At 35.1% G+C, this 26,884-nt stretch overlaps 1 protein-coding gene across 3 annotated transcripts in view; it reads left to right on the top strand.

Moving 5' to 3' along the window:
* GBE1 (1,4-alpha-glucan branching enzyme 1) overlaps positions 1–26,884 on the top strand; it is a 131,109-nt gene that overhangs the window by 93,054 nt on the left and 11,171 nt on the right. For all 3 annotated transcript variants that reach the window (XM_058185134.1, XM_058185135.1, XM_058185136.1), the window contains exons 13-15: positions 3,315–3,499; positions 4,147–4,277; positions 25,320–25,437. In XM_058185134.1, coding sequence (XP_058041117.1) covers positions 3,315–3,499; positions 4,147–4,277; positions 25,320–25,437 — 434 coding nt within the window. The remainder of the gene's footprint in view (positions 1–3,314; positions 3,500–4,146; positions 4,278–25,319; positions 25,438–26,884) is intronic.

The following is a 26,884-nucleotide window of genomic DNA, read 5'->3' on the forward strand; positions in this document are numbered from 1 at the left end:
AACTAGATCAAGTCTAGATCAGGTTAGCATTTTTGATGTTGGGATACCGGCCTTAGAATACTCTTGATGCTTGCAGAACAACATTTATAAAGATTCATCATTTTACACAAGCTACAATGGAAATCATGCAGGTTTATGAAAAATAGATTGCAAATTGTTAACCTGAAAATATGCAACTTTAGAGAAGATACTCCTTTAGAGTTAGTATATTCCTCATGCAAGAAACCTATTTCCTAAAGGAGTATAATGTCTGTTTGGAAATTATTATACTTCAGGTGAATTTTATATTTTTGGGATTTACTTCCTGTATGTTTTCTGTTATAATAGTATTTTAGACAATATCTATTTTGTAATAAATGTGCAGCATAGAGCTAGATAAAATTTTGAACTTAGCTATTTATATATTTACCCATGGTGTTTGTGTGTGTGTAGTAGTATTAGTACCTTACAAGGATATAAATAATCATGGATTATAATTTTGCATGTCTATTGCTTCATACATATTAATTTATTCATGAAGCTTGACAGCTGTCATTTGGGAAGTTCATTTTTTCATATTTTTAAGTGACAAATTTTAATGGCTCTTTTTAGAGCTAGTCTGTCTGGGGGAGTCTGCAAAAAATATCTTGACAGGGTTATTTTGCACATTTTTGCACTAAGCTATGAAGGTACCAGATAGCTTTGTTGCTTGTCAATTTTGACACCTCTTTCAGTTTTCTTTGCAGTATAATTAAGTATCTAGTGGATCACCCAGCCTTTGTAGGCATACTGATAGCATTTCTAGATAAACTGCTCTCAATCAGTGATAAATGCAAGTGAGTTTTGAAATATCTGAAGAACTCTAGTAGCAGTCTTTATTTAAATATACTTTGTACTGACTTTGTACTGATAAAGAATTTATATAAAATAATTTCAGTTCTGGATTATAATTATTTCTGTGCATTTTGTGTTGTAGTTTTTTAAATATGATCACAAAATAAATCCTTTATTGGATCTGTATTGGTACCTAAGGAGAAATATTCATATTTTATAATTTTAAAAAATGTTCTAGTTTTGAAAATCTTAGGATATTACAGATGTGGTTTATTTATACACAGAATAAAAACATCTAACCATTATCTTACTGTAGGTTCAGAGCGTTGAATTCAATTCCAAAAAATCAATTAAAGACTTCAGTATTTGTAGTATCTTATTACACATATTTTATATATTCTGCAGAAAATTTATATACTAGAGCAATGTGAGTAGGTCATATCTGTCAAACTGTCACCATTAGAACAGGAAAAAAACCATGGAAATTATTTTTGTCTTCTGAAATCTTCAGGTGACACGGGCATTTTAAAAAATATTCATTTCTGAATTCCTTGTCCCTTTGTTTCTGATTATTAAATCTGCATCTAAATGGAAGCTTCAGAAAGCTAGGAGAAAGCATCAGTAATCTAGAATGCTAATTAGATTTCTAGATAAATCAAAACAACGTTAGGCCATAGTCATGTGGTTACCCTCAGAGAACTACATAATATTAAGAGCACAAGAGTTTCCTTTTACATTGCCTATAGGTATGTAGACATTCTTGTTAATATATACAGTACATTAATTATTATATAAAATCTCCACCATTTACTGTATGGTCTAAACTGAAACACACAAATTAATGCTTTTGTTTTTGCTACAATCAAAAAGTGGCAAAAAGATACTGTTGTGATGTCATACATTTTATGTAAAGGTATGATCATGTTATAGCTAAAGTCAGAGATGCTATGCTACAATTTTGAAAAAAATATGCAAAATGTATTTATAGAAAAATATATACTGTAAATCAGGGTGAAATCTAAAAATTTTCCCTACCGGTTCTGTGGGCGTGGCTTAATTGGTGGGTGTGGCTTGGTGGTCAGGTGACTGAATGGGCATGGTCAATAATAATAAATAATAAAAATAATAAAATATGCAAAACTTGGGAGGCACCGGTCTACCATCTTTAAAAATAGAGGCCCTGGTCTACCCATTGCGTTTTACTGAGAGGCCTCGGTCTACCAATTGCCTTTTACTGAGAGGCATCGGTCTACCAAGTGCCTTTTTTTGGCAGGCACCGGTCTACCTTCTTTAAAAACAGAGGCAGTGGTCTACTAGCTGCCTACAGTGCTGATCAGCTGTAGTGCGGCCTTTTGAAGTGCCACAGCAGTCATTTAAGGCCGTTTGCAGCTATATCACCACCGAACACTTCAGGGAAAGAGAAGAGGAACAGCAAGGCGTGGGCAGTGGGGGGAGCAGGGATTTTTGCTACCGGTTCTCCAAACTACCTGCCCCCATCGCCTGGGAGCATTTCACCCCTGCTGTAAATCCATGTTTTGTAGGCTATCAACACAATTTTTTTTTTTGAATTTTTTTTGTTTACATTTATACCCCGCCCTTTCTCCGAAGACTCAGGGCGGCTTACAATGTATAAGGCAATAGTCTCATTCTATTTGTATATTTACAAAGTCAACTTATTGCCCCCCCAACAATCTGGGTCCTCATTTTACCTACCTTATAAAGGATGGAAGGCTGAGTCAACAATGATTAGGATAATAGTATATGATTCCTCATGAGAGTCAATTTGCTGTAATGATTAAGGCATAAGCCTACAAACTGGGAGAGGATGGGTTCTAGTCCCACCTTAGGCATAAAGCCAGCTGGCTGACCTTGGCCAGTCACTTTTCCTCAGCCCTAGGAAGGAGGCAAAACCACTCCTGAAAACAATTTTTTATATCAATTGTATTTGGAACTTAATTTCCTACCTCTTGTAGCCTACAGGTCTAAGATTTTCAACTAGAGAAAATTGCAAAAGACACTGTCTTGTCTTTCCTTTTTTTTTCATCAAATAGATAGGGTGACTTTGAGAGTAATAATTAGTTCAAACTTGTCATGGTCTGCTCAATTTCCTCTATAATCCATTATATTTTGTAGGAAGTCATCTTGATTGATTTACTTTAACTCTCTTTCCTCAAAAAATCTAATATATAATGACAAATAGATTGGAGTAATAATTTTTAAATTGCTTTCCTACTCATTAAGTTGGTACGATTTTTAAACAGTACATAGTAATTGAGGAGGACAAACTTACTTAATTTGTTTAATATCTAGCAACACAATCTTTTACAGTAAGTAAAACATCATAGATAGTTTAAAGATGTCAACATTTACATTGTAACAACAGCTTTAAACATTGTTTCAGGGGTTTTTTGCAACAATGTTTAAATACTTTTTCCAAGGATATTTACCGAAGATCCATTTATTTTTCATGTCTTTCCATGTTTGTTTGTTTTTTTAAATAGGTAATGAATTTGGACATCCAGAATGGTTAGACTTTCCTAGACAGGGCAATAATGAAAGCTACCACTATGCAAGGAGACAGTTTAATTTAGCTGATGATCAACTTCTTCGCTATAGATTCCTAAATGTGTTTGACAGAGATATGAATAAATTGGAAGAAAAATTTGGCTGGCTTGCATCACCTCCGGTAAAGTATATATAATTTTAAAATGTTATATAATAGTTTTTAGCACAATGTACATTCAGCATTTTAATTAGAAAGAAATTGCATTTTTTTAAAAAATTAGGAAAGTAACTTTATTAATATTGCATATTTGTTTAAGACTCTTTCAGACAAATTATTTGTCTTGATTCTAAAATTTTATATCCACATAATATTTTCCTCAGTTTGATTTGTTGGAAAATATGCCTTTAAAAAGTTATATAGAGCTAAATCCATTCATATTTTTCAACAGATTTATTGGCTAGGTACTTACAATTTTCTTTGCAATGGAAAGTATGACATATAAAACTGTTCCACTTTCTGATACATTATATTTTTCCTTCTTGTGTTCAAGAATCTTGTTAACTTTAAACTAAACCATATGCTTACTTGTTTCAGTTAGTAAATGTAATGAATGTTTAATTCAATATGAAAATATATTAAATTTAAGTAATTTAAATTAATGGCACAATGAAGTGTGTTAATGCCTTCTGTTTGCATGAGATGCAGAGGAAACAAAAAGTTCTTCAAGGACACTCATGGAGATGTTTCTGGCAAATATTTTTTGTTTCTATGAAGTTTGTGTTCAAATTAAATACTACATAATGTTACTTTTATATTATTCCTTGCAGGCCTATGTGAGTGAAAAGCATGAATCAAACAAAGTTATTGCTTATGAAAGGGCAAATCTTCTATTTGTATTTAATTTTCATCCATCTCAAAGTTACACCGATTACCGACTAGGTGTAGAAAAACCAGGAAAATATCCTTTTCTCTATATCTCATTATATTTTGTTTCATATATTGCAGTGAATGGTAATTTATGGAAAAGACGATGACATCACCCTCTGCTGTTTTTACATTTACTTTGGCATACAGATAGGTCTCTATTAGTTTTGATAATGAATCCCACAAAATGGTCACATTATTCTAGTATACACTATTCAGAGTGATATTTCTAATGAAGACAAGGTAATTGGTTTTACTGAAAACAGTCAGTGACCATTTTTAACATATATGTATGTGTGTGTGTGTAAAATTGTAAAAGATTAAAAGTATACTACAGCTTAAACTTATTTTTTTAAAAAAAATATTGGGTAGTTATAGAACTAAATCTAAATATAATTCTTAAAGGTGACAAAAACACCTTTTTTCTATTTCAAAATATTGTTTAAATCAAATATAGCTATAAAATAAAAAGATATAGATGATATAAATATAGATATAGTTTTCAGCTGGATAGTGTAGTGGTTAGAAAACTGCCTTCTATACATGTTCAAATCCCAGCTGGTACCTCTTCTCTTACCAGTAGAGGTCTTTGGATAGAGACCCTTTAGTCTTTATCTACCTCTCTCAAATATAAGAATAACATGAACTAGGAGAGTCATGCTGGTGTGGACATCCAAATTAACAAAATCCACATCAAATGTTAGGCCAGTAGAAAAATAGATTATTCTTTTGTCAGATCTGACAAAATAATAGACTATTGGAATAAACCATGAATGAATGAAACAAGAGAACCTAGAATTCATCAACCATTGTCCACAGGTTTGTCTTACAATAAGGTGTAAAATTAGATGGGATTCAAAAAGCTGTTTAAAAGGGCACAAAGGCACAAAAGTAGCATCTGTTGTTGGTTCCTTGATTAGGCTGTTGCTTACTGTTTGTCTGGCTGAATATGTAGCCTTAATTAGGATATTATTTAGCAATAGCACTTAGACATACAATATATACCTGCCCATAGTGCTTTATATAACAATTCTGGGCAGTTTACAATCTCAGCATATTTCCCCCAACAATCTGCATACTCATTTTACCAACCTGAAGGATGAAAGACTTAATCAACCTTGAGCACTGTCAGGATCAAACTCCAGGCTGTGGGTAGAGTTTGCCTGCAATGCTACTACCATGCCACCAGGGCACCTGCTTATTTACTGCTGGATTGTTTATTAGTCCTGATGTTAATCCCTGTTTATCCGGATGTTGATTGCTGGTGAGGTTATCTTCTCTTTTTGTTGTTGTTCTTTTGTTTTCTTTTTAGCTTTTTATTATCTTTTTTGAAAGGTGTATAAATGTTGTTTATGTGCCTGTTGATTGCTAACTTGTCTGCATGTTAAGTTTACAGTAATTACTGTATTTTTTGGAATATAAGATGTACATTAGTTTTTGGGGAGGAAAACAAGAAAAAAATATCTGCCTCTGCCTACCAGCATCCATCGATATTCATCTAGCTAGTGTCCTTGCAGCAAATAGCCTGGTCAGCTTCAGCACGTTATCACAGCCTGATTCAGCCTGAGCAGCTGATTGGATTGGCCTTCCGGAATACTCCCAATTAGCTGTTCTACACTGCGGGGATCACCACAGCCCATCGCCGCTTCTTTGTGCCTCATTTTTGGCCTCCACACGCTCTGTTTTAATAATAATAATAATATCAGAGTTGGAAAGGACCTTGGAGGCCTTCTAGTCCAACCCCCTGCCCAGGCAGGAAACCCTACATCATTTCAGACAAATGGTTATCCAACATTTTCTTAAATTTTTCCAGTGGTGGAGCATTCAAAACTTCTGCAGGCAAGTTGTTCCACTTATTAATTGTTCTAACTGTCAGGAAATTTCTCCTTAGTTCTAAATTGCTTCTCTCCTTGATTAGTTTCCACCCATTGCATCTTGTTCTACCCTCAGGTGCTTTGGAGAATAGTTTGACTCCCTCTTCTTTGTGGCAACCCCTGAGATATTGGAACACTGCTATCATTTCTCCCCTAGTCCTTCTTTTCATTAAACTAAACATACCGAGTTCCTGCAACCGTTCTTCATATGTTTTAGCCTCCAGTCCCCTAATCATCTTTGTTGCTCTTCTCTGCACTCTTTCTAGAGTCTCAACATGTTTTTTACATCGTGGTGACCAAAACTGAATGCAATATTCCAAGTGTGGCCTTACCAAGGCATTATAAAGTGGTATTAACACCTCATGTGTTCTTGATTCTATCCCTCTGTTTATGCAGCCCAGAACTGTGTTGGCTTTTTTGGCAGCTGCTGCACACTGCTGGCTCATATCTAAATGGTTGTCCACTAGGACTCCAAGATCCCTTGGAGCAAGGTACCACATATAAGATATCTGTGCATTTTGGGTTTTTTTGCCTAAATGTAGAACCTTACTTTTTTCACTGCTGAATTTCATTTTGTTAGGTAGCGCCCAATGTTCAAGTCTGTCAAGATCCTTCTGTATCTTGAGCCTATCTTCTGGAGTGTTGGCTATTCCTGCCAGCTTGGTGTCATCTGCAAATTTGATGAGTTCCCCATCTATCCCCTCGTCCAAGTCATTGATGAAGATGTTGAAGAGTACTGGGCCTAAAACAGAGCCTTGGGGTACTCCACTGCATACTTCCTTCCATGTGGATGTAGTTCCGTTGAGGATTACACGTTGAGTGCGGTTGGTCAGCCAGTTACGAATCCATCTGGTGGTGGTGCTGTCTAACCCACATTTTTCTACTTTATCTAGTAGTAGGTTATGGTCTACTTTATCAAATGCTTTACTGAAGTCCAAGTAAATTATATCGACAGCATTCCTCTGGTCCACTAATTTTGTCACTTTGTCAAAGAATGCAATAAGATTAGTCTGGCATAATCTGTTTTTGCCAAACCCATGTTGGCTTTTGGTTATTATTTTGTTTGCTTCTAGGTGTTTGGTGATTCGTTGCTTGATTATCTTTTCCAGAATCTTCCCTGGTATTGAGATCAGGCTGATAGGTTTGTAGTTTCCTGGATCTGTTTCCCCCCCCCTTTTTTTTTTTTGAAGATGGGAACTACATCAGCTCTTTTCCAGTCCTATGGCAGTTGCCCTGTGCTCCAGGATATTTGAAAGATATAGTTCAGTGGTTCTGAGATTTCGTCTGCCAGTTCCTTCAGAACCCTGGGGTGTGATCCATCCGGTCCTGGTGATTTGAACTCATCTAGGGTAGACAGGTGTTCATTTACCATTTTTTCCCTATTTTAACTTGTATTCCTAATCTGTTTTTTTGTGGTGCTGTTTTTGATAGGTTGGATTATTTTTTCCTTTGATAGGTTGGATTGTTTTTTAGTCCCATTCCAGGCTGCCAGGATTGCCACAGCACATCACTGCCAATCACCACCTCCATGTGTTGCAGTTTCGGCCTCTGCGTCATGTTTTTAGCCTCTGCATGCCCCCTTTTTGACCTCCGTGCATCATGTTTTCAGCCAGTTCCAGGCGGCGGGGAACAGGCTGAAAGTGCTACATGCGGAGGCAGTGATCAGTGGGGTTGTTCTATGTCAATCCCCGCCACCTGGAACAGGTCTAAAATGGTTTATTGCAGTGTGAGGAGGCCGAAAACACGATGTGTACAGGCTGAAAATTTCTGAAGGGTGAGGACTGGTGGGTGGGAGGGTGGGGCTTTGGCAACATTTGCTGCATAAGATGCACAGACATTTCCACCCAGTTTAGGGGTGGGGAGCGTCTTATACTCCAAAAAATACAATATTTCACATTTTTTATTTTAGCTTAGATACTGACAGTTTTCCAGTTGAAATTATGGGTGAGTCTGTCTAAGTATTGTGAAATTAAGGGGTTTCCCTTGAATTTTCTGATTGCTAGTTGGTGTTCATGGATGTACTCTACTAGTCTTCTGCCTGCCTGTCCTACATAGTAATTGTTACAGTCCTTACGTTGTGAATAGTTCCTGTTTTTTCCTTCTGGACTACTGGATTCTTCTTAGACTATTGGGTTGGAATCAAAAGGACTAGAACATCTCAGAAGAAATCAACATCCAGATAACAAGGATTAATATCAGATGATATTAATAAAAATCAATAGATACTTATTAACAACCTAATTAAAGGACTGTCAATCAACTGTCAATTTTCAGTGTACATTATGGCCTCTGAATTTCTTTGTGGTCTATTATCCAAGTACTAACCAGAGCCAATCCTATCTATTTTCTGAACCCAAAGAATGTTAGTCAGGTGCTCCCATTGATTTTGATTTTGGTTTACTGCTTATTTCTTTCATTAATTATATCAGATTAAACAAAATCCCATTATTGGATTTGTAACTTCCAGGCAAGTTCTGTGAACGAAAAAAATCTATGTTGAAATGAACTGTGAAAGTACCATATGAATACATCGAAACATGCATAGAGGGTGCCTGGACTGGTAGTCCTTGGCTTACAACCTTTCATTTAATGACCATTTCAAGTTATAGCAGCACTGAAAAAAGTGACTTATGACTGTTTTTCACACTTACAACCATTGCAGCATCCCCACAGTCCTGTATTCAAAATTCAGGTGCTTGGCAACTGGCATGCATTTAAGATGGTTGCAATATCCTGGGGTTATGTGATCACCTTTTGCAACTTTTTGACAAGCAAAGTCACTGGGAAAACCAGATTCACTTAACAATTGTGCTACTAACTTAACTGCAGTGTTTCCCTTATAAACTGTGACAAGAAATTGTGGTCATAAGCCTAGGATTACGTTGGATACATCCCAAAACTCAGAAAATGGACAGTGCTAATAGTATGTACATTCATATCATACCTAGTCTCAACACTATTAGCAGCATGTATGAATATTACTTGTGTGGATATATATTTGTTTACATATATTTCTAGTCAGAGTCAATTCAATAGAGTTTGTCATCTACGTTAGGATAGAATGTACAATAGCTTTCAGTCTTGAGGCAGGCAGCTAAGTAATTGTGCATTTTCCCAGCACTTCATCTACATCACCAAAGTTAATTGAGCTAATGGCAGTTTTACATTATTATTTATACTGCTGCATTGGCTAAACTGGAAAATTGGGAAAGATAAACTATTATAAATGTTTATAAAGCTAGTATTATAAAACTAATAAAAGTCAAATCTTGTGCTCAGAAAAGCCCATAATAACTAAAGTAATTTCAATAAATATAATGTTGTTCCATATCACTCTAGAACAAACTGTTTTGTTTCAAACAGACTCTGAATATATAAATTTTGTTTTGTAAATTGGAACAGCTGTTTCAAGCTTAGAACATTTCAAAGTCAGAATAACTTTAGACCTGTTCTGTTCCACGCCTTACTGGCTTCAGCATGAAGAGGATCCATATTTCCATACATGATTATTTCAAACAATTGCAGTGTTGTAGAAGTAGTTGTTCTTTGATTTCGAAGTTATAAGGAATGTAAGTATTCCAGGAAGTATTACATGTGTTTCCAGGTTCTGCTTACGGTCACCCACACACAACCCTTGTCAACAGCCACAGTCAAAACACTTTCAATCATTGAGGCACAACTAGTTCTCTGGAATACATGGAGACCTAGTAAATTTAAAATAACAGCAAAACTTTACAGTTATAAAATACATTTGTCCTTTCTCTCTGTCATACACACATACTGTCACCCATGCGCATGTCCTTCTCAACTATGCTGCCAGGTACCAGCCAGATGGGATGGGAGTGGCCAAGTCTAAATCCAAAGAGGACTCAATGAGTAGGTGGAGTTAAGGAATCCTTTTTCTCCCAAAGTCCTTGTGTTGTTGATTCACAACACTGGCAGCTACACTTGCCTTGTTGATTTCAAGTCTGGTAGCTATTAATGGGACTTGGGAAGGAGTTTTTCATGTGGCCAGGCCCAATTGCTTTTGTCCCATTCATGTATTTTTTTTTAATTTGTTTCCTTAGCTACTTGGTTCCTTCTTAACTACCTCCTCTAAGGGACATTTTAGAAAAGATCCCTGGCTTTTATTTACCTTCCTTATGTGCCAGCTCTATCTTTAGGTATGGCAGCTTCAGTCTAGTTTCACAGAAACAACTAGATAGCAGTAGTAACCAAGGGCCAAATAAATTTGAGGTAAACATGTTGGAGGTCCATGATAATTATTGGTGGAAGTATAGTCCAAAGTTAATGATATCACCTACCACAAATATAAAACTTAAATTCTTGTTCTTACATATACCATCCATTAATGCCTATTCTCTAAAATAAAATTTTAAAAGAGTACTTATTGGGAAATGTGGGTACTGGTAGTATGATGACACTGTGAAACAAATATTTTTAAAAAGCCAGAGGAAAGATCCCTTCCTATCAGTTACAAATAAACAATATAAATGTCATGTTCATACAGCTCTTAAAATAACTTCTATTATCTATGGAGGTTGCTAGCCTAGACCTGCATGAGAATGATTTAATTGAGATGAATTAAGTATTAGGAGTGGATAGCTAATATCTTTTCTCTCTAGCTTCAACACCCACATGTATGTCTCATAAACAACAAGTGGACCTTTAAAAACAGCTTATGTGGACAGCAATGGCGGCTAGAACATGGAATAATAGGATTGAAAGGGACCTTGGAAGTCTTCTAGTCTAAGTCCCTGTCCAAGCAGGACTCTATATTATTCTGGACTAACTGTTCTTTAAAACCTCCAGTAATGGAGTACCCGCATCTTTCAGAGGTAAGGCGTTCCACTGATTAATTGTTCTCATGGTCAGGAATTTTCTTCTTAGTTCTAGGTTGGATATTTTAAGGAATTTATAAATATTTAAGGATATTTTAAGATATTGCTGGAACAGAATAAAGTGCTACTCTCCAATAGCCTGGGGCAAAGGAAAGGTGGAAAGCACTAAAAGGACTCAATAATTAGGACTAGAAAAGAAAAATACGTAGGGTTTATGCAATTGGTAACCCATTTATAGTGTCCTGAAATGCCTTGAGAAATCAACATAAAAAAGAATAGAATAGAATAGAATAGAATAGAATAGAATAGAATAGAATAGAATAGAATAGAATAGAATAGAATAGAATAGAATAGAATAGAATTTTTATTGGCCAAGTGTGATTGGACACACAAGGAATTTGTCTTGGTGCATATGCTCTCAGTGTACATAAAAGAAAAGATACGTTCATCAAGGTACAACATTTACAACACAATTGATGGTCAATATATCAATATAAATCATAAGGATTGCCAGCAACAAGTTATAGTCATACAGTCATAAGTGGAAAGAGATTGGTGATGGGAACTATGAGAAGATTAATAGTAGTGCAGATTCAGTAAATAGTTTGACAGTGTTGAGGGAATTATTTGTTTAGCAGAGTGATGGCCTTCGGGAAAAAACTGTTCTTGTGTCTAGTTGTTCTGGTGTGCAGTGCTCTATAGCGTCGCTTTGAGGGTAGGAGTTGAAACAGTTTATGTCCTGGATGTGAGGGATCTGTAAATATTTTCACGGCCCTCTTCTTGATTTGTGCAGTATACAGGTCCTCAATGGAAGGCAGGTTGGTAGCAATTATTTTTTCTGCAGTTCTAATTATCCTCTGAAGTCTGTGTCTTTCTTGTTGGGTTGCAGAACCGAACCAGACAGTTATAGAGGTGCAAATGACAGACTCAATAATTCCTTTGTAGAACTGAATCAGCAGCTCCTTGGGCAGTTTGAGCTTACTGAGTTGGCGCAGGAAGAACATTCTTTGTTGTCCTTTTTTGATGATGTTTTTGATGTTAGCTGTCCATTTTAGATCTTGCGATATGATAGAACCTAGAAATTTAAAGATTTCTACTGTTGATACTGTGTTGTCTAGTATTGTGAGAGGTGGAAGTATGGAAGGGGTTTCTCCTAAAGTCTACCACCATTTCTACGGTTTTGAGTGTGTTTAGTTCCAGATTGTTTTGGTTGCGCTACAATACAGTTCAGTATGATTCTATCTCATTTATATACATCAAATTGTGATGTTTACATTGGTTGATAATTCAGAATACCCAGGGAAATGTGTAAATAAGTTATTCATTGACTATTAGGCAGACTCTTTATTTTTATCTTAATATGTGTATAGATGCAATATGCTTAGATTTGCATATTATATATAAGGCATGAAAACAATTTAACAGGTTGAGCAAAGATGTACTAATGCAAATTCATACAAGAATGGAAGAATATGTCATTTCAAAAGCAATATAAATAATGGCTGATATGCCCTGAAATCTTGGGAAGATTAACATCAACATTCAGATTACATCCATCTTTAAAAAAGCAAATTAAAGTTCCCTGACATTTGTAAGATGCACCTAGAGCTTCTAATGAGCAAACAAGGTCACTTGGAATGAGTCACTAGAGACTGATTGCCCAAGGCAAAATTGTCTCTCTGAGCTGCTTGCTTGTTCATGCTTTGAAGTGCACTTATGTAAGTGTCCCTGGTTATTAGAATTCAATCTTTACATAAAATGAAGACAAATAATTTAACTTAAGATCACAAAATGCCAACTTTCATCAAGATGCTTAATCTGTTACAACTAATACTATTAAAATGTGAATGTTTTTGCAGTATTATTCAAATACCCTTTTCTCCCCTTTTTAATAGGAAGATTATTTTATTTTTGATAGTGGATTGCATACTGGTTATTAGTTTGTAATTACTTATGTACAATCACAAGTATATAACTATACAAATATAAGAGTATCCCTTGGGATTTTCTGAAAAGGGCAATATTTGCATACTTTCTCTGAACAATGTTTTCATCTCTTCCTCCTTCTCATAATCCAATATATTTGATTCTTCAGAAAACACATTAAAACATTTTAGGCTCTTGTGGCTTCAACATAAAGCTGAGGCTACTTCAAATAAATCTCTTCAGTATATACAAATTGATGGAGATATAATTGCAAGCCAAATAGTTTATACTTCTTTGCATATTACTGCAGTATCAGTCAATATTTCTGTTATATCAGTCAAAGGCCACTTCTCCATTCTCTTTGCTACAAAACTATAAACGTTTTATACCTGCAAAAGCAAGAGGATAAAAACTGGGTGCTATTTCAGAAATCCTTAAATTATTTATCCTCAGTTTCATGGAGGAAAAATAAATGGATATAAATCAAATAAAATTGATGAAGTTCATTTAGGGATATTTTTTTTGGTTCAGTTTTTTATTGGTTTGCCACAGCCTTTGACTTTAAAAACAGAGTAATAAAATGTTTTTCTTCAACTTCCCTTCAGCTATCCAAGAAACGTTTCTATAGAAGAAAAAAGGTAACTATTTTTTTCCAGAAATTAGGTAGCAGTTTAGGGAGAAAATACTAGAGTAATTATGAATTTTTCTACATACATAAGGAACTGAATATATACATATTTTAAATAGTCTCTATTCACACTTCAAACCATAACCGTGTGAAGCAATAGGTTTTTAGTGCCATCGTATGCATGTTAGTTACGATTTTATCTTGTTCCTATATTGAAATCTAATTTCTGTCATCTTTTCAAAACTAACTTGCTTGGAAGAAGCTGATTTTGATTTTAATTTAATGTTTTAATTTAAATTAATTAAGAAAAATATTTTTTTAAATCTAAAATTTAATTTGAATTTACAATTACACACCAGCAATAAAAGTATTAATCCAATAGCTGATGATAAAAGTTTTTTTACTTTCTCATATTACTTGTAAAATAAAAATATGAGGCTGGCTCTTCCCAGAGAAATAATGTTGCCACTTAGTTCTTGCTGAAGCACCTTCAACTACTCTTGCTTCACTGAGTAACAAGAATTTTCTTGTATCTAGAAAGGTTAATGGCTGAGTGTATCACTCTGTATCATGATCAGTTTTATAGCCTTGATATTAAGACATAAGCTGATGGCCATTTCATGTATTGTGTTGCAGGTAGTTTGGCTTAGAAAATAAGACTACTTTATCTGTAATAGACAAGAGCAATTGCTTTTTAAATACCCTGATAAATATTGATATAAACCAGTCCATAAAGTATTGAAACTAGCTTGTTTTTCACAAAATCCTTGATAAATGCTGTTGCTTTTGCAATAATCCTCAGAATTTCTAAAATAATCATGCCACATCATGATCTTCATGAATAATTATTACTCATGAATATAAATATTATATTTGTATGTAGGAAGTTGATTTCATGTTCTTTTTCTATGGTCTAAATATATCTAGCGATGCTTCATGTGGCATTAAGCCTGCATCAATTCTTTTTAAAAATAAGAATTTGTTCAGGAATATACTAAAAACATAGTAATTAAGTGTGAGATATGATAAATAATGTCATATTCTCACTTTAGTATCAGTCTACATTAAGGGTCATTGGTTCTGCTATTTTGGTAGTGAACACAATACAGATCACACATTTGCTTCCAACTTATCACCATTAATATTCCTTTTGTTGCTTGAGCTAATGTAGGAGGTTGAAATAGCCAAGTTATAAAAGTAGAGTTCTTTTTTTTTTCTTAAACCGATACTGCATTTATCGTTCAGGAGTTCAGGAAAGCATATACTGTATAACAATATATTTTGCAATTTGTTTCTCAGCAGCAACCTTGTCAGGTAGGTTTTATTGTGAAAGGGGGACATTTCCAAGCAAACATCCATGGATATATTTTTAATTTCAAAATTCTCTTGGTTAATTTTTTTTCAAATTAATAAGTATGCTGAGAAATAGCGAAGATAGAAGGAGTATAGAAAGATATTGTCACTGCTCTCTGTTAATTTTTTCATCATATATATATATAATTTGAAGAACTAAAACATTTCTCAGTAAATTTAAATGTAAAATTAAAAATTACAGATTTTTTGTAGCAGTAACAAATGATAAAATCAATCATATATTTAGAACAAGGTAAGCAAGAAGAGGCATTAGTCTTACATTCATAAACCACAATGAGATAGACATTGTGTTTATTGATACTGTATTGAAAAAAAATATTAGAGATAAAATTACAACTATAGGTTTCTGTGATGTTTATGATACCGGTAATAGAGATCACTTTTCAGATGATATTTGTGGAGTTTTTCCGCCCTTCTAATTCAGGCTTTGGGAGATTAAAATTTTAGTCAAAGGCAATGGAAATAGTATTTAAAAACTACCTTAAGACTTATATATTTTGTTATTTAGTTAATTAGTTTCTGTAGCTGCCCATCTCAACCAACTGATTCTGGTTGACTTGCACATTATCTGTAGGATAACTCTATTAGTATGTATATGTACTTGTGTGATTGATTTAACTGATGGCCTAGATTCTAAAACAAAGATGGAATTCTATAGGAAAGGAATTGTCCTCTGCATTTCAGTGTCTAGGAATATTAGTCTTATAAAGTCAAAATCAACTTCCCTAGGAAAACATCCTACACAGTTCCGTATATGATGTCTTTTGAGTTCAGATTATAGCATGTTGCCCCTTTCACAGAGTTAGCACAGAAGCATTTTAAAGCCTAGATATCTGACTATGGAATAATTTGACATTGGTAAAATAGTACATCATCACACAGTAAAAAATGGTGCAAATTTATTACTGTATTTTTCGGTGTATAAGACCCAGTCCACCCCCCCAAAAAAATGGGTGGAAATGTCTGTGCGTCTTATACAACGAATGTTGCCGAAGCCCTGCCCACCTGCCAGATCCCACCCTTCGGCCTCTGCCTCCCAGCAATTTGCCTCCTTGCAGCAAACAGCCTGGTCAGCTTCAGCACAGCCTGATTTAGCATGAGCCAGCTGATTGGCAGTTTGATCTGCCTTCCAGAATATCACCTATCAGTATTTCCAGGCTGCAGGGATTGCCACCTGGAGCGAGTTGAAAATGGGACACATGGAGGCCAAAAAAAGGGGCACGCAGGGGCCAAAAATGGGATGCATGGAGGCCGAAAATGAGCATGTGGAGGTGGCGATAGATGGCAGTGGCAATGGGCAGCAATGATAGTGATGGGCAGTAACGATCCCCGCAGCCTGGAACAGCTGATAGGTGGTATTCTGGGAGGCAGATCAAACTGCCAATCAGCTGATGCTAAATCAGGCTGTGCTGAAGCTGATCAGGCTGTTTGCTGTTTGCTGCAAGGAGGCAAATTGCTGGGAGATTTTTTTTTTCTTATTTTCCTCCTCAAAAGCTAGGGTACGTCTTATAGTCCGGAGCATCTTATAGACCAAAAAATACGGTATATGTCTGTATATCTTGATATAAGTGCAGAGAGGCAGTAGAAAATCCAAATTGAACTTAAATGCAAATACCACACCTGAATCCTTCCGCTATGAAATAAATACAAATGTAAACATTTCTATGATTGCTAGAACATCTAGCCATGAATATCACAGACAAAAAACCAAATGCAAAACATTCATTTTTGTAGTTAAGACTCAACTAGAATCCTCATTCATACCCTAAGAGAGGATATCAAAAGAGTAATGTGAACTCTAATGGATTAAAAATTAGCTTAGGGCATATATGAACAGAAGACTACATGCGTACATATGTAATAAAAAAATAAGCTAAGTATATTCATTAAATATACCTATTTGATTTATGTGATCTTCCACTAATGCAATATTGAAATATTTGAGTATGTTACGAAACACTCAACCTCAATACGCATGCTAGGGAAAGCAGCTAGTGGAGACCAGCACAGATTTCATGTAAGAAATTGAAAATATTAATTCAAAATGAAAATGAATCTGTTAACATCTCAGAGATTTGGATATATTTCAGCAGCACTCCTCAGGGAAAGTTTGAACAAGCTGAGACTGCTGAAACTATAAAAAGCAGGTACTATTTCTCTTGAGTAAGAATTATTGTTTTGGTAATTGGCCTTTCAAGAAATCAAGAATAAAACTATCATCGCTTCCTATCTAATGGCTTTTGATTAATTTCAATGTTCAATCTGTGGCAAAATTTTCCTTATATGGCATAATAAAGGATGCTGCCATGATTCCTTCTTTCCTTAGTGGTATCACAGCAAGAACTGCAGAGCCTTGCTGCTTTAAGAGAGAGAAATTAGTACTATAATCAGGGGGAGGAAGATTATATGATCCTTTCTTGCTTTTTATTGAAAAAAATACACAATAAAAAATATAGCAAGCTCAAATCAAAAGTAAAGAAGAAAAAAGAGAATAAACATTAGACTATAGTCCCCAGATTTCTAAAGTAAGGTTTATGTATGGATTTGAGACAGCAGATATTAATTTCTTAATGTCAGTAAGGTACGAAATCTCCCTTATGAATAGAGAATATTGTGCTAAATTAATTTGTACCCACTGAACATAATTTGGATTCTTAATTATATGAACTAATTGTCTTATTTGCAAAGACATGAAAAGGCTGTTTCAAATTTGGTATGCCATTATGCAGTTTTCATATTGTATAACTTGCTTGATCATAAGATTCTTCTTAATAGCTTTATATAAATGAACACAATATTTTTGAGGTATTCAGCCAGCTAAAAGCCAATGGAACTGGGAGGGTTTGAAACAAAACAAAAAAAATTAGGAAGAATGATCAATTTCATTTACTGTAATTAAACTGACTCTAAGCAGTGTATGTATATTCCATAAATTGAATAAGGATTAAAAATACATAGTAGATAAGATAGATAAAGTAAGATAACTTTTATTGTCCTATTTTTCTGTGAACACACTAGCACATATTAAAAATGAAATTCTGTTGCCCACTCTCAATAAATACACACACATACATACATATTAATCACTGTACATTTTGAATACATAGTGGAAAGAGGAAACTTAAAGGTTTACATGGTTGATACTATATGGAACAAAGCTGTGACTGAATCTAGATGTTCAAATACAACAAAGCCTCCTTCCAGAAGAAAAACTGGTCATGGAGAGGATGTGTAGTGTCCGTGACAATACTGTAGACCCTGATCATCAGTTACAATAATCAAGGAAATACTTTCCAATATAATCTAAGAAATATTCTTCAAGCGTAAACTTGTTGAGCTGGCAAATCTCAAACATAATACATGCATTGCATTTGGACCAGCTATATTTTCTAGATTGTTTTCAAGGGCACTTCCATTCTGTTCTGTTCTGCAATAATTTATGCAATAAATGACCAAGGCATAAGTGATCATCCACAGAGCCTCTTCATCCAGGAATGGCCATACCTATAGAAGTCATCTAACTATGAGGAAGACCTTCAAGTCCAAAAGTACCTTCAGCTTATGATTAAATTCAGCATCATATGTGACCAACAATGATATACGCAGATGGTCTCCAAATCCAAAGTAACTCCATCTTGCTGGAATTGAACCTACATCAAGTGAAAAAGAAAATACATCCTCTTTGAGTTCTGTGGTTTTACGTATTAGGATATAGTAAAAGTCATCTGGTCCTTAGCAGTTCTTAAAAGTAGGTAACTACAACCTCAGATGAAGAACAACACATGACAACCTGATTGATTTGATCTGACAGATAAAAGGTTGAGATAATTAATGGATAACAAGGATGATGAAAGTCTATTATTAATAATGCCAAGCCCATAAAGCTGATCATAGCCAAAAAACACACAAGTCTATTAGGTTTAATTGGCTGACCAACCACACTCAAATGTGTAGTCCTCAATGAAACGCATCTACATGGAGGGAAATATACCGTGTGGTACCCCAAGGCTCTATTTTAGGCCAAGTACCCAGGTACAGAAGGACCTTGACAGACTTGAACATTGGACACTATCTAACAAAATGAAATTCAGTGGTGAAAAAAGTAAGGTTCTACATTTAGGCAAGAAAAACAAAATGCACAGGTAAGGTATATGTGGTACCTCGGTCAATAGTAACTGTGAGAGGGATCTTGGATTCCTAGTGGACAACCGTTTAAATATGAGCCAGCAGTGTGCAGCAGCTTCCAAAAAAGCCAACACAGTTCTAGGCTGCATAAACAGACGGATAGAATCAAGATCACATGAAGTGTTAATACCACTTTATAATGCCTTGAGAAGGCCACACTTGGAATACTGCATCCAGTCTTGGTTGTCATGATGTAAAAAAGATGTGGAGACTAAAAAGTGTGCAGAGAAGAGCAACAAAGATGATTAGTGGACTGGAGGCTAAAGCATATGAAGAACAGCTGCAGGAACTGGATATGTCTAGTTTAATGAAAAGAGGGATTAGGGGAGACATGATAGCAGTGTTCCAATATCTCAGGGGTTGCCACAAAGAAGAGGGAGTTGGGCTGTTCTCCAAAGCACCTGAGGATAGGACAAAAAGCAATGGGTTGAAACTAATCAAGGAGAGAAGCATCTTAGAACTAAGGAGAAATTTCCTGACAGAACAATTAATCAGTGGAACAACTTGTCTCCAGAAACTGTGAATGCTCCAACACTGGAAGTTTTTAAGAAGAGATTGGATAACCATTTGTCTGAAGTAATGTAGGGTTTCTTGCCTAAGCACGGTTGGACTAGAAGACCTCCAGGGACCCTTCCAACTCTGTTATTCTGTTTATTTTAAAGGAAACAGGGTTAGTTAGAGAATTTTGTTGAAGATATATTTGTACCCATTTGCATTAAGGAATGAATGGGCAGATATTTCTGTCCTACAATATTTTTCAGTATGTAATTCAGTTCCCAGACTCAGCATTTCATATAGGTGGTGTCAGCAATGGAACTTTGGAATGGAAAAAAGGGAATATGAAGGAGAAGAAATGAGAAGTATGTTAAACTGGAACAACTTCAATAAGAATAAGTCTTTAATAAGAGTAAGACTCTTATTTAGTCTCCCAGCATAATGTATGGAAATGACATAAGGAAAAACAGTGAAGAAACCTTAAAACACAAGAATGATTACGTTAGAAAATGCCACACAAGCATCAGGGGCATTATATATGAAAAAGATATTAGGAGAAATGATAAAATGAAGGAGGCTATGGAGAGAAAAGTCTTCAAACGACAGGAAGAAAAAGCAGCATTAAATAAGGCAGAAAAAATGCAGAGCAATTTGGCGAAAAAGGCCTTTGGGCCTAGCAGATACTTTTTAGCATAACTGCTTCTATATTTTAATATATCCTTTTCTTTAGACTTTCCAAATTTGAATGTGGAGATACCTGGCAACAAAATAATTGGTTTATAATTGGCTATAATTTTTAATTGCTTTATAGCTTCTGTATCACTTGGTTTAATTTAGATGTTCGTATCTAATTTTTGCTTCTGTGCCTTTGGCAGACTGATTTTCTTACAGCTTCACTCAGCCTTCATTTTGTTTTTTCTTATCACTAGTGACTTAACAGGTCCCGCTGCCATCAACACTTCACGTACTTGTTTTACCTCTATAAATACATAATGAATCATTTCAGCAGTGTGCTGGCACCTGCTGAAATCGTATTTCAATGGAGAAGCAGCAGTAAAGTAATCCAAATAGTATTTTGATCTCTTCTTTGTGATAGGCAAGGAGGAACTAAAAATGATTGTCAATATAAACAATTACTGGAAGAAAGTTTCTGCATGCTGTTTTAGGAGTTTTTCTGGGTCAATCCTCTGTGAAACATGCTGACTTAAGCATCAGCTTTGAACACACTGTAATACGTTCACAGAATTTAGGTCAAGCAAAGGCTGCCCTAAGTAATTTTCATCATTTAATTTTTTAGGAACAGTTATTAATGTAAGAGCTATATTAAATAATTTCTGTAAGCTATACTGTTGATCAGAAACTTTCAGCATTCTGAGAGGAAATTAGTCCCATTAAGGGAAAGTGGTAACCTCTTGAGCATAAAAACAGTTACATCTTGTAGCAGAAGTTCAGTTTGCCATTGCCATAGTGAGAATTTATCAACACATGATATAAATTCAACTTTTATATTGGAATATCTACATGTGCAGTATTTTCATGTGTTATATCTGTCCATTATTATTCTAATAGGAAATATATTGTTCTAGGCTAGGGAGAAAAATATTCTGTGTGGGAGACTGTCAGCCCTTTCATTTAGGCCAAGTCAGGAAATTGCATCCATAAGTCTGGTTGGTTTTCTGTTGATATAGGCTTACTAACAGAACCTGACTTTTTGTCTCTCCCTTCGTACATTCAAGCAAATTAGGGAAAAGTCTGTCTAAGCTTGTTCCTCGTGTCTTCTGTTTTGTAGGCTTAAAGCACATTTTTGTAATCCTTGTTTCTCTTAAGATCTTTTTCTCTCACCTCACCACATATACACACACGCACACACCTGTACTTGAATGAAGAATTTTGGAACAATATCTGAGGATAATCCATGAGACAGAAAATTAAAGCTCTCTACTTCCATCAGTTGGAATGACTTGGTCTCAGATTTAGCCAAAGATCTATAGTATTAAGGACATTGCTGGAATAGAAAAGCAATAGTTGCCATATCATTATTAATTTGTATCTTTGGAATGAAAGTCTGTGCTAACCAACTGGCCCCCATCTTCACCCATATCTTCAATAAATCGCTAGAGATGTGCTATGTTCCTTCTTGCTTCTACACTCTACTATCACCCCAGTGCCGAAGAAGCCCTCCATCAAGGAACTGAATGAGTATAGACCAGTTGCTCTAACATCTGTAGTTATTAAAACCTTTGAAAGGCTAGTGCTGTCTCACTTGAAAACCATCACGGATCTGCTGTTAGACCCCCTGCAATTTGCATAACGAGCAAATAGATCAACAATTGATGCTTTTACTATGGCTCTGCACTACATTCTACAACATGTTGAATCTCCAAAGACCTACGCAAGGGTCCTCTTTATAGCCTTTAGTTCAGCATTCAACACCATCATTCCAGACTTTCTTCTAACTAAACTAAACCTGAACACACTTGTAAATCGATCATAAGCTTCCTAACAGACAGGAAGCAGCAGGTGAACTAAGCAGAATCACATCAGATACCTTCTCTGTGTTGATTGGCTAAGCCAGTTGACAGCCGGTATAAAAGGGCTATCAACAGAGAGGGAGAGAGTTTTTTGTTTGTTTTGTATTTTGTCACTGTGTTAGATATGTTAAGGTTAATGAAGTAAGTTACCTGCTATCCAGAGTCCTGCCTACACCTTATCGGCACCTGAACCCACAATATAACAGTTCAGCATTCAATACCATCATTCCAGACATTCTTCTAACTAAACTAAACCAGCTACAGGTACCTGAACACACTTGTAAATGGATCATAAGCTTCCTAACAGACAGGAAGCAGCAGGTGAACTAAGCAGAATCACATCAGATACCTGTACAATTAGCACAGGGGCCCCCCAAAGCTGTGTGCTCTTTCTACTTCTCTCTATATACCAATGACTGCATTTCAAACAATCCATCTGTTAAACTACTGAAGTTTGCAGATGACACAACAGTGATCGGTCTCATTCAAGACAATGATGAATCCACATACAGACAGGAGGTTGAACAACTAGCCTCATGGTGCAACCGGAACAATTTGGAACTGTACATACTCAAAACCGAAGAATTGGTGGTGGACTTTATGAGAAACCCTCCCATACTACCACACTTACAGTACTAGACAACACAGTATCAACAGTAGAGACCTTCAAATTTCTAGATTCTACCATATCTCGTGACCTAAAATGGACACCCAACATCAAAAACATCATCAAAAAAGCACAACAAAGAATGTTCTTTCAGAAAGCTCAAACTGCCCAAAGAGCTGCTGATCCAGTTCTACAGAGGAATTATGTCATCTGCATCTGTATAACTGTCTGGTTTGGTTCTGCAACCCAACAAGACACAGACTTCAGAGAATAATTAGAAATGCAGAAAAAACAATTACTACCAACCTGCCTTCCACTGAGGACCTGTATACTGCACGAGTCAAAAAGAGGGCTGTGAAAATATTTACAGACCCCTCTCATCCTGGACATAAACTGTTTCAACTCCTACCCTCAAAACAATGCTATAGAGTACTGCACACCAAAATAACTAGACACAAGAACAGTTTTTCCCAAATGCCATCACTCTGCTAAACAAATAATTCTCTCAACACTATGAAACTAGCTGCTAAGTCTGCATTATTATTAGTTTTGTCATCGTTCCTATTACCCATCTCCTCTCACTTATGGTTGTATGACTGTAACCCTGTTGCTGGCATCCTTAATACTTAAATTGACTCTTTCCCTATGACTATCATTAAGTGTTGTCTCTATGATTCTTGATGAATGTTTCTTTTACGTACATTGAGAGCGTATGCACCAAGACAAATTCCTTGTGTGTCCAATCACACTTGGCCAGTAAAGAATTCTGTTCTGTTCTATTCTATTCTGTTCTGTTCTAGAAACAAGCCTATCTAACAAAGTAAAGATATTCCAAAAAAAAAAACTTTTGGGAAGGACTTGCTAATGCGACAATGTTACAAACAAGTCCCAAAGAAAATGCAGCCTAATTTTATGTGGTAGCATAAGAAATCTGAGTTAGCATTTAAAATGATGATTGAATGATTTCAAAGATTGTGATATCATGATAGATTTAGAACAGCCTTTCTTACATTATTAACTGGACCTGTCATCTCACTCCTGTGCTTCGCATTCACTGGCTGCCAGTCTGCCATGAAGTATGGGGGAGCTGAATGGGAGTGGGAGAAAGCTAATGACTCATGGTAGTTTCTGGAGACACAACTTCAAGGTCAGACAGCTGGGAAAGACATTCACTTCCGAAACGCCTACTCTACAGTTGAAAAGACTGTTCCTAAAATATTTTATGTGAATATAATTGGACAATGAGGGGTCAACAATGGGATGGGACAAAGGGGGTTAACCATGAAAAGTTGGTGTGCAAACCTCAGTTCTGGCTTTGCTATACTGTAATACACTCAGCCCTTAGTAAAAGTAACCTTTTACACCGAATGGAGTTGAGGGTCATTCTTGCTTAAGGACCAAGTTGGGACATGACTGTCATGTCCAGACTTTTCTTGAATATATTTATGTGTGTGTTTATGTGTGGACACATGAATGGTATTTGACTTTTTTTTTTTGGCTGTAAATAAATATCATAGCTTTTCATTTTTCAAAGTTCCCATTGTATTAAGTTTCCTAATAATCCTCTAACTTTCCACTTGGAACATTAAATAATTATGCCTTAAGTCACATTGAGTTAATGGTGGTAAAGCATGAGTAAATTAAGTGGGACCCAAGTTCATATGTTAAGTAATTTTTCTTTATATTTAATTCATGATTATTGACAGTCCATTGAGCTTGTCGATCAAAAGGTCGGCAGCTCAGCGGTTCGACTCCCTAGTGCTGCCGTGTAACGGGGTGAGCTGTCGTTACTTGTCCCAGCTTCTGCCAACCTAGCAGTTTCGAAAGGACGTAAAAATGCAAGTAGAAAAAATAGGGACTACCTTTGGTGGGAAAGTAACAGTGTTCCGTGCGCCTTTGGTGTTGAGTCATGCCAGCCACATGACCACGGAGATGTCTTCAGACAGCGCTGGCTCTTCGGCTTTGAAATGCAGATGAGCACCGCCCCCTAGAGTTGGCAACGACTAGCATGTATGTGTGAGGGGAACCTTTACCTTTACACATGTTTACGCCAAAGTAAATTCAATTTTCCTACAAGCAGTTTATTACTAAATAACTGGGTATAGATTGAATTTATTCCTTCAGGTAAAATAGGTAAGTATATTTTATACTGAATAATAAACAGGTACTTAAATAGTAGTATATATAACCCTTGTTCATGTAGATTAGAGAGCAGTTTGATTCCTTATAATAACCTATTTCCCTAAACTGTCTTCAAAATTTGTTCCCTAATTATAATTATATAGAAGAAAATTGCTAAACATACTAAGAGCCATCTGTATTTTGTATATTGAAAGATAACTACATATAATTATTTTATTTAGGTCTAATTACATTTGTCTAAAAAAGATTAAGCAAATGAAATTTATTTTTTATGACTGCTTTGATTTTTTTTAATGTGACCCCAGCATGCTAATGAAAAGCCATGTGTGTTCAGTTCATGACATACAACACATAGAATATCTAAACATTGTATAAAGAGCTCACTTCTGCAATTAACTATATTATATTCTGTGTATTATTTCTTATTTTAAATGATGTCATTTCACTGTAGAAATCCTTAACTATTTCCATACATATAAAATTGCCTTGGATTCTGATGCTCCAGAGTATGGAGGGCATAATAGACTGGATCATACTACAGAATTTTTTTCACAGCAGTATTCACATAATCATCGATCCAATTCTCTTTTGGTAAGTACATTTTTTCTACTCTAATTTCTTTAAAGCATATCTTCAGAGAGATAGTTAATATTTTAAATTCTGTACTAGATGACTGCATGTTGCCTTCATCTTTTCCCTTTATAAAATATGATAATTGATCTTCCATGAACAATTATAAAAGTAAATGTCATAAAAGTATTTACAGTATATGGCATAAGGAAAATGGCAATTTCTCAATATTTTAAATTTTATATACAATTCTGACCTTCCAAATATGTGTATAATAAATTTAATAAATGATTTCTGTGTACATTTTTGTTTTCCTGATTTCCTGTTCAATATACCAATAATGCATGTTTAATTCTTTGCATGTAAGCATCCTGTGATTTTCATTGCTAATATTTTAATCAACTGAGAATTTAAGTACTGGAAGTATTTAACTTAGTAATGCAAGCATATATTTTTTAATTTTCTTTTTAAGGTTTAATTTAAAAACAAAGATAATAAAACAATATGGGGTAAACTTGCATTTGATGCACTGTTTAATTTTTTTATTATTTTTATGTGGGGATTCTTATAACATTTATTCAGTGCAAAATTTTGATCACATTAAACATAAACTGCAATCCAAGAAAAAAGTAACCAGACTATAATAATGTTGGATTCTTTTTCTTTCCTTCCTTTTCTTTTATTCACTGAGAAAATGTCTTCACAGGTTAGACTATCTTTAAATTCAGGGTAAACAACATTAAACAAAGCACAAAAAGGAATTAAAAGATGCATATAAGATATGACATAATAAAAGAAAACAATATACAGCTAATTTACTCCAGTAGAATTCATAATTCTAGTTTACTTCATATATTTCGATTTTTCGAAACATTCTTTCTTTCATCATGTCCATATGCCAATTTATATGTTGCCATTTCTTTTTTAATATTCTCATATTCTATTTATATTCATGATCATCTCAGTGACCCTAGTATATGTACCAGTAAACAACAATTAATCACTAATATCCTGAATCGTTCTGTATATAATTTTCTGCATATATTATCTGTATATATGTACATTCTTGTTCTGTACTTCATATATCACAGTGAATGAAATCCCAGTTGGGAAAGTGGGATTTGTGGGAATCCCACAAAAGTGGAAAAAATGCAGTTCTGAAGAGTGGTTTCCTGCAGATTTTACTATTCTACTGATGTAATAAAAAATTAATGTACAGCAGATAGCCTCACATAATTATTATGGTCTTATTAACCATAACATATTATTAACATGACAAGCATAGTGCAGATGCAAAATACAATTAATGTTTACAGAGGTTGGAACAACTGTAAAAATGAATTTAACAAATGCATGTGAAAGAAAGCATGATAAAAAAATTAATAACCAAACACTTAATATAGTTTGAATTTAGCTACAAGCTAATGGCATGATAACCGCACTACAATATAAGTTTGAACCCTAAGTG

This window comes from Ahaetulla prasina, chromosome 5 (genome assembly GCF_028640845.1).
Source record: "Ahaetulla prasina isolate Xishuangbanna chromosome 5, ASM2864084v1, whole genome shotgun sequence".
Classification (NCBI taxonomy): domain Eukaryota; kingdom Metazoa; phylum Chordata; class Lepidosauria; order Squamata; family Colubridae; genus Ahaetulla; species Ahaetulla prasina.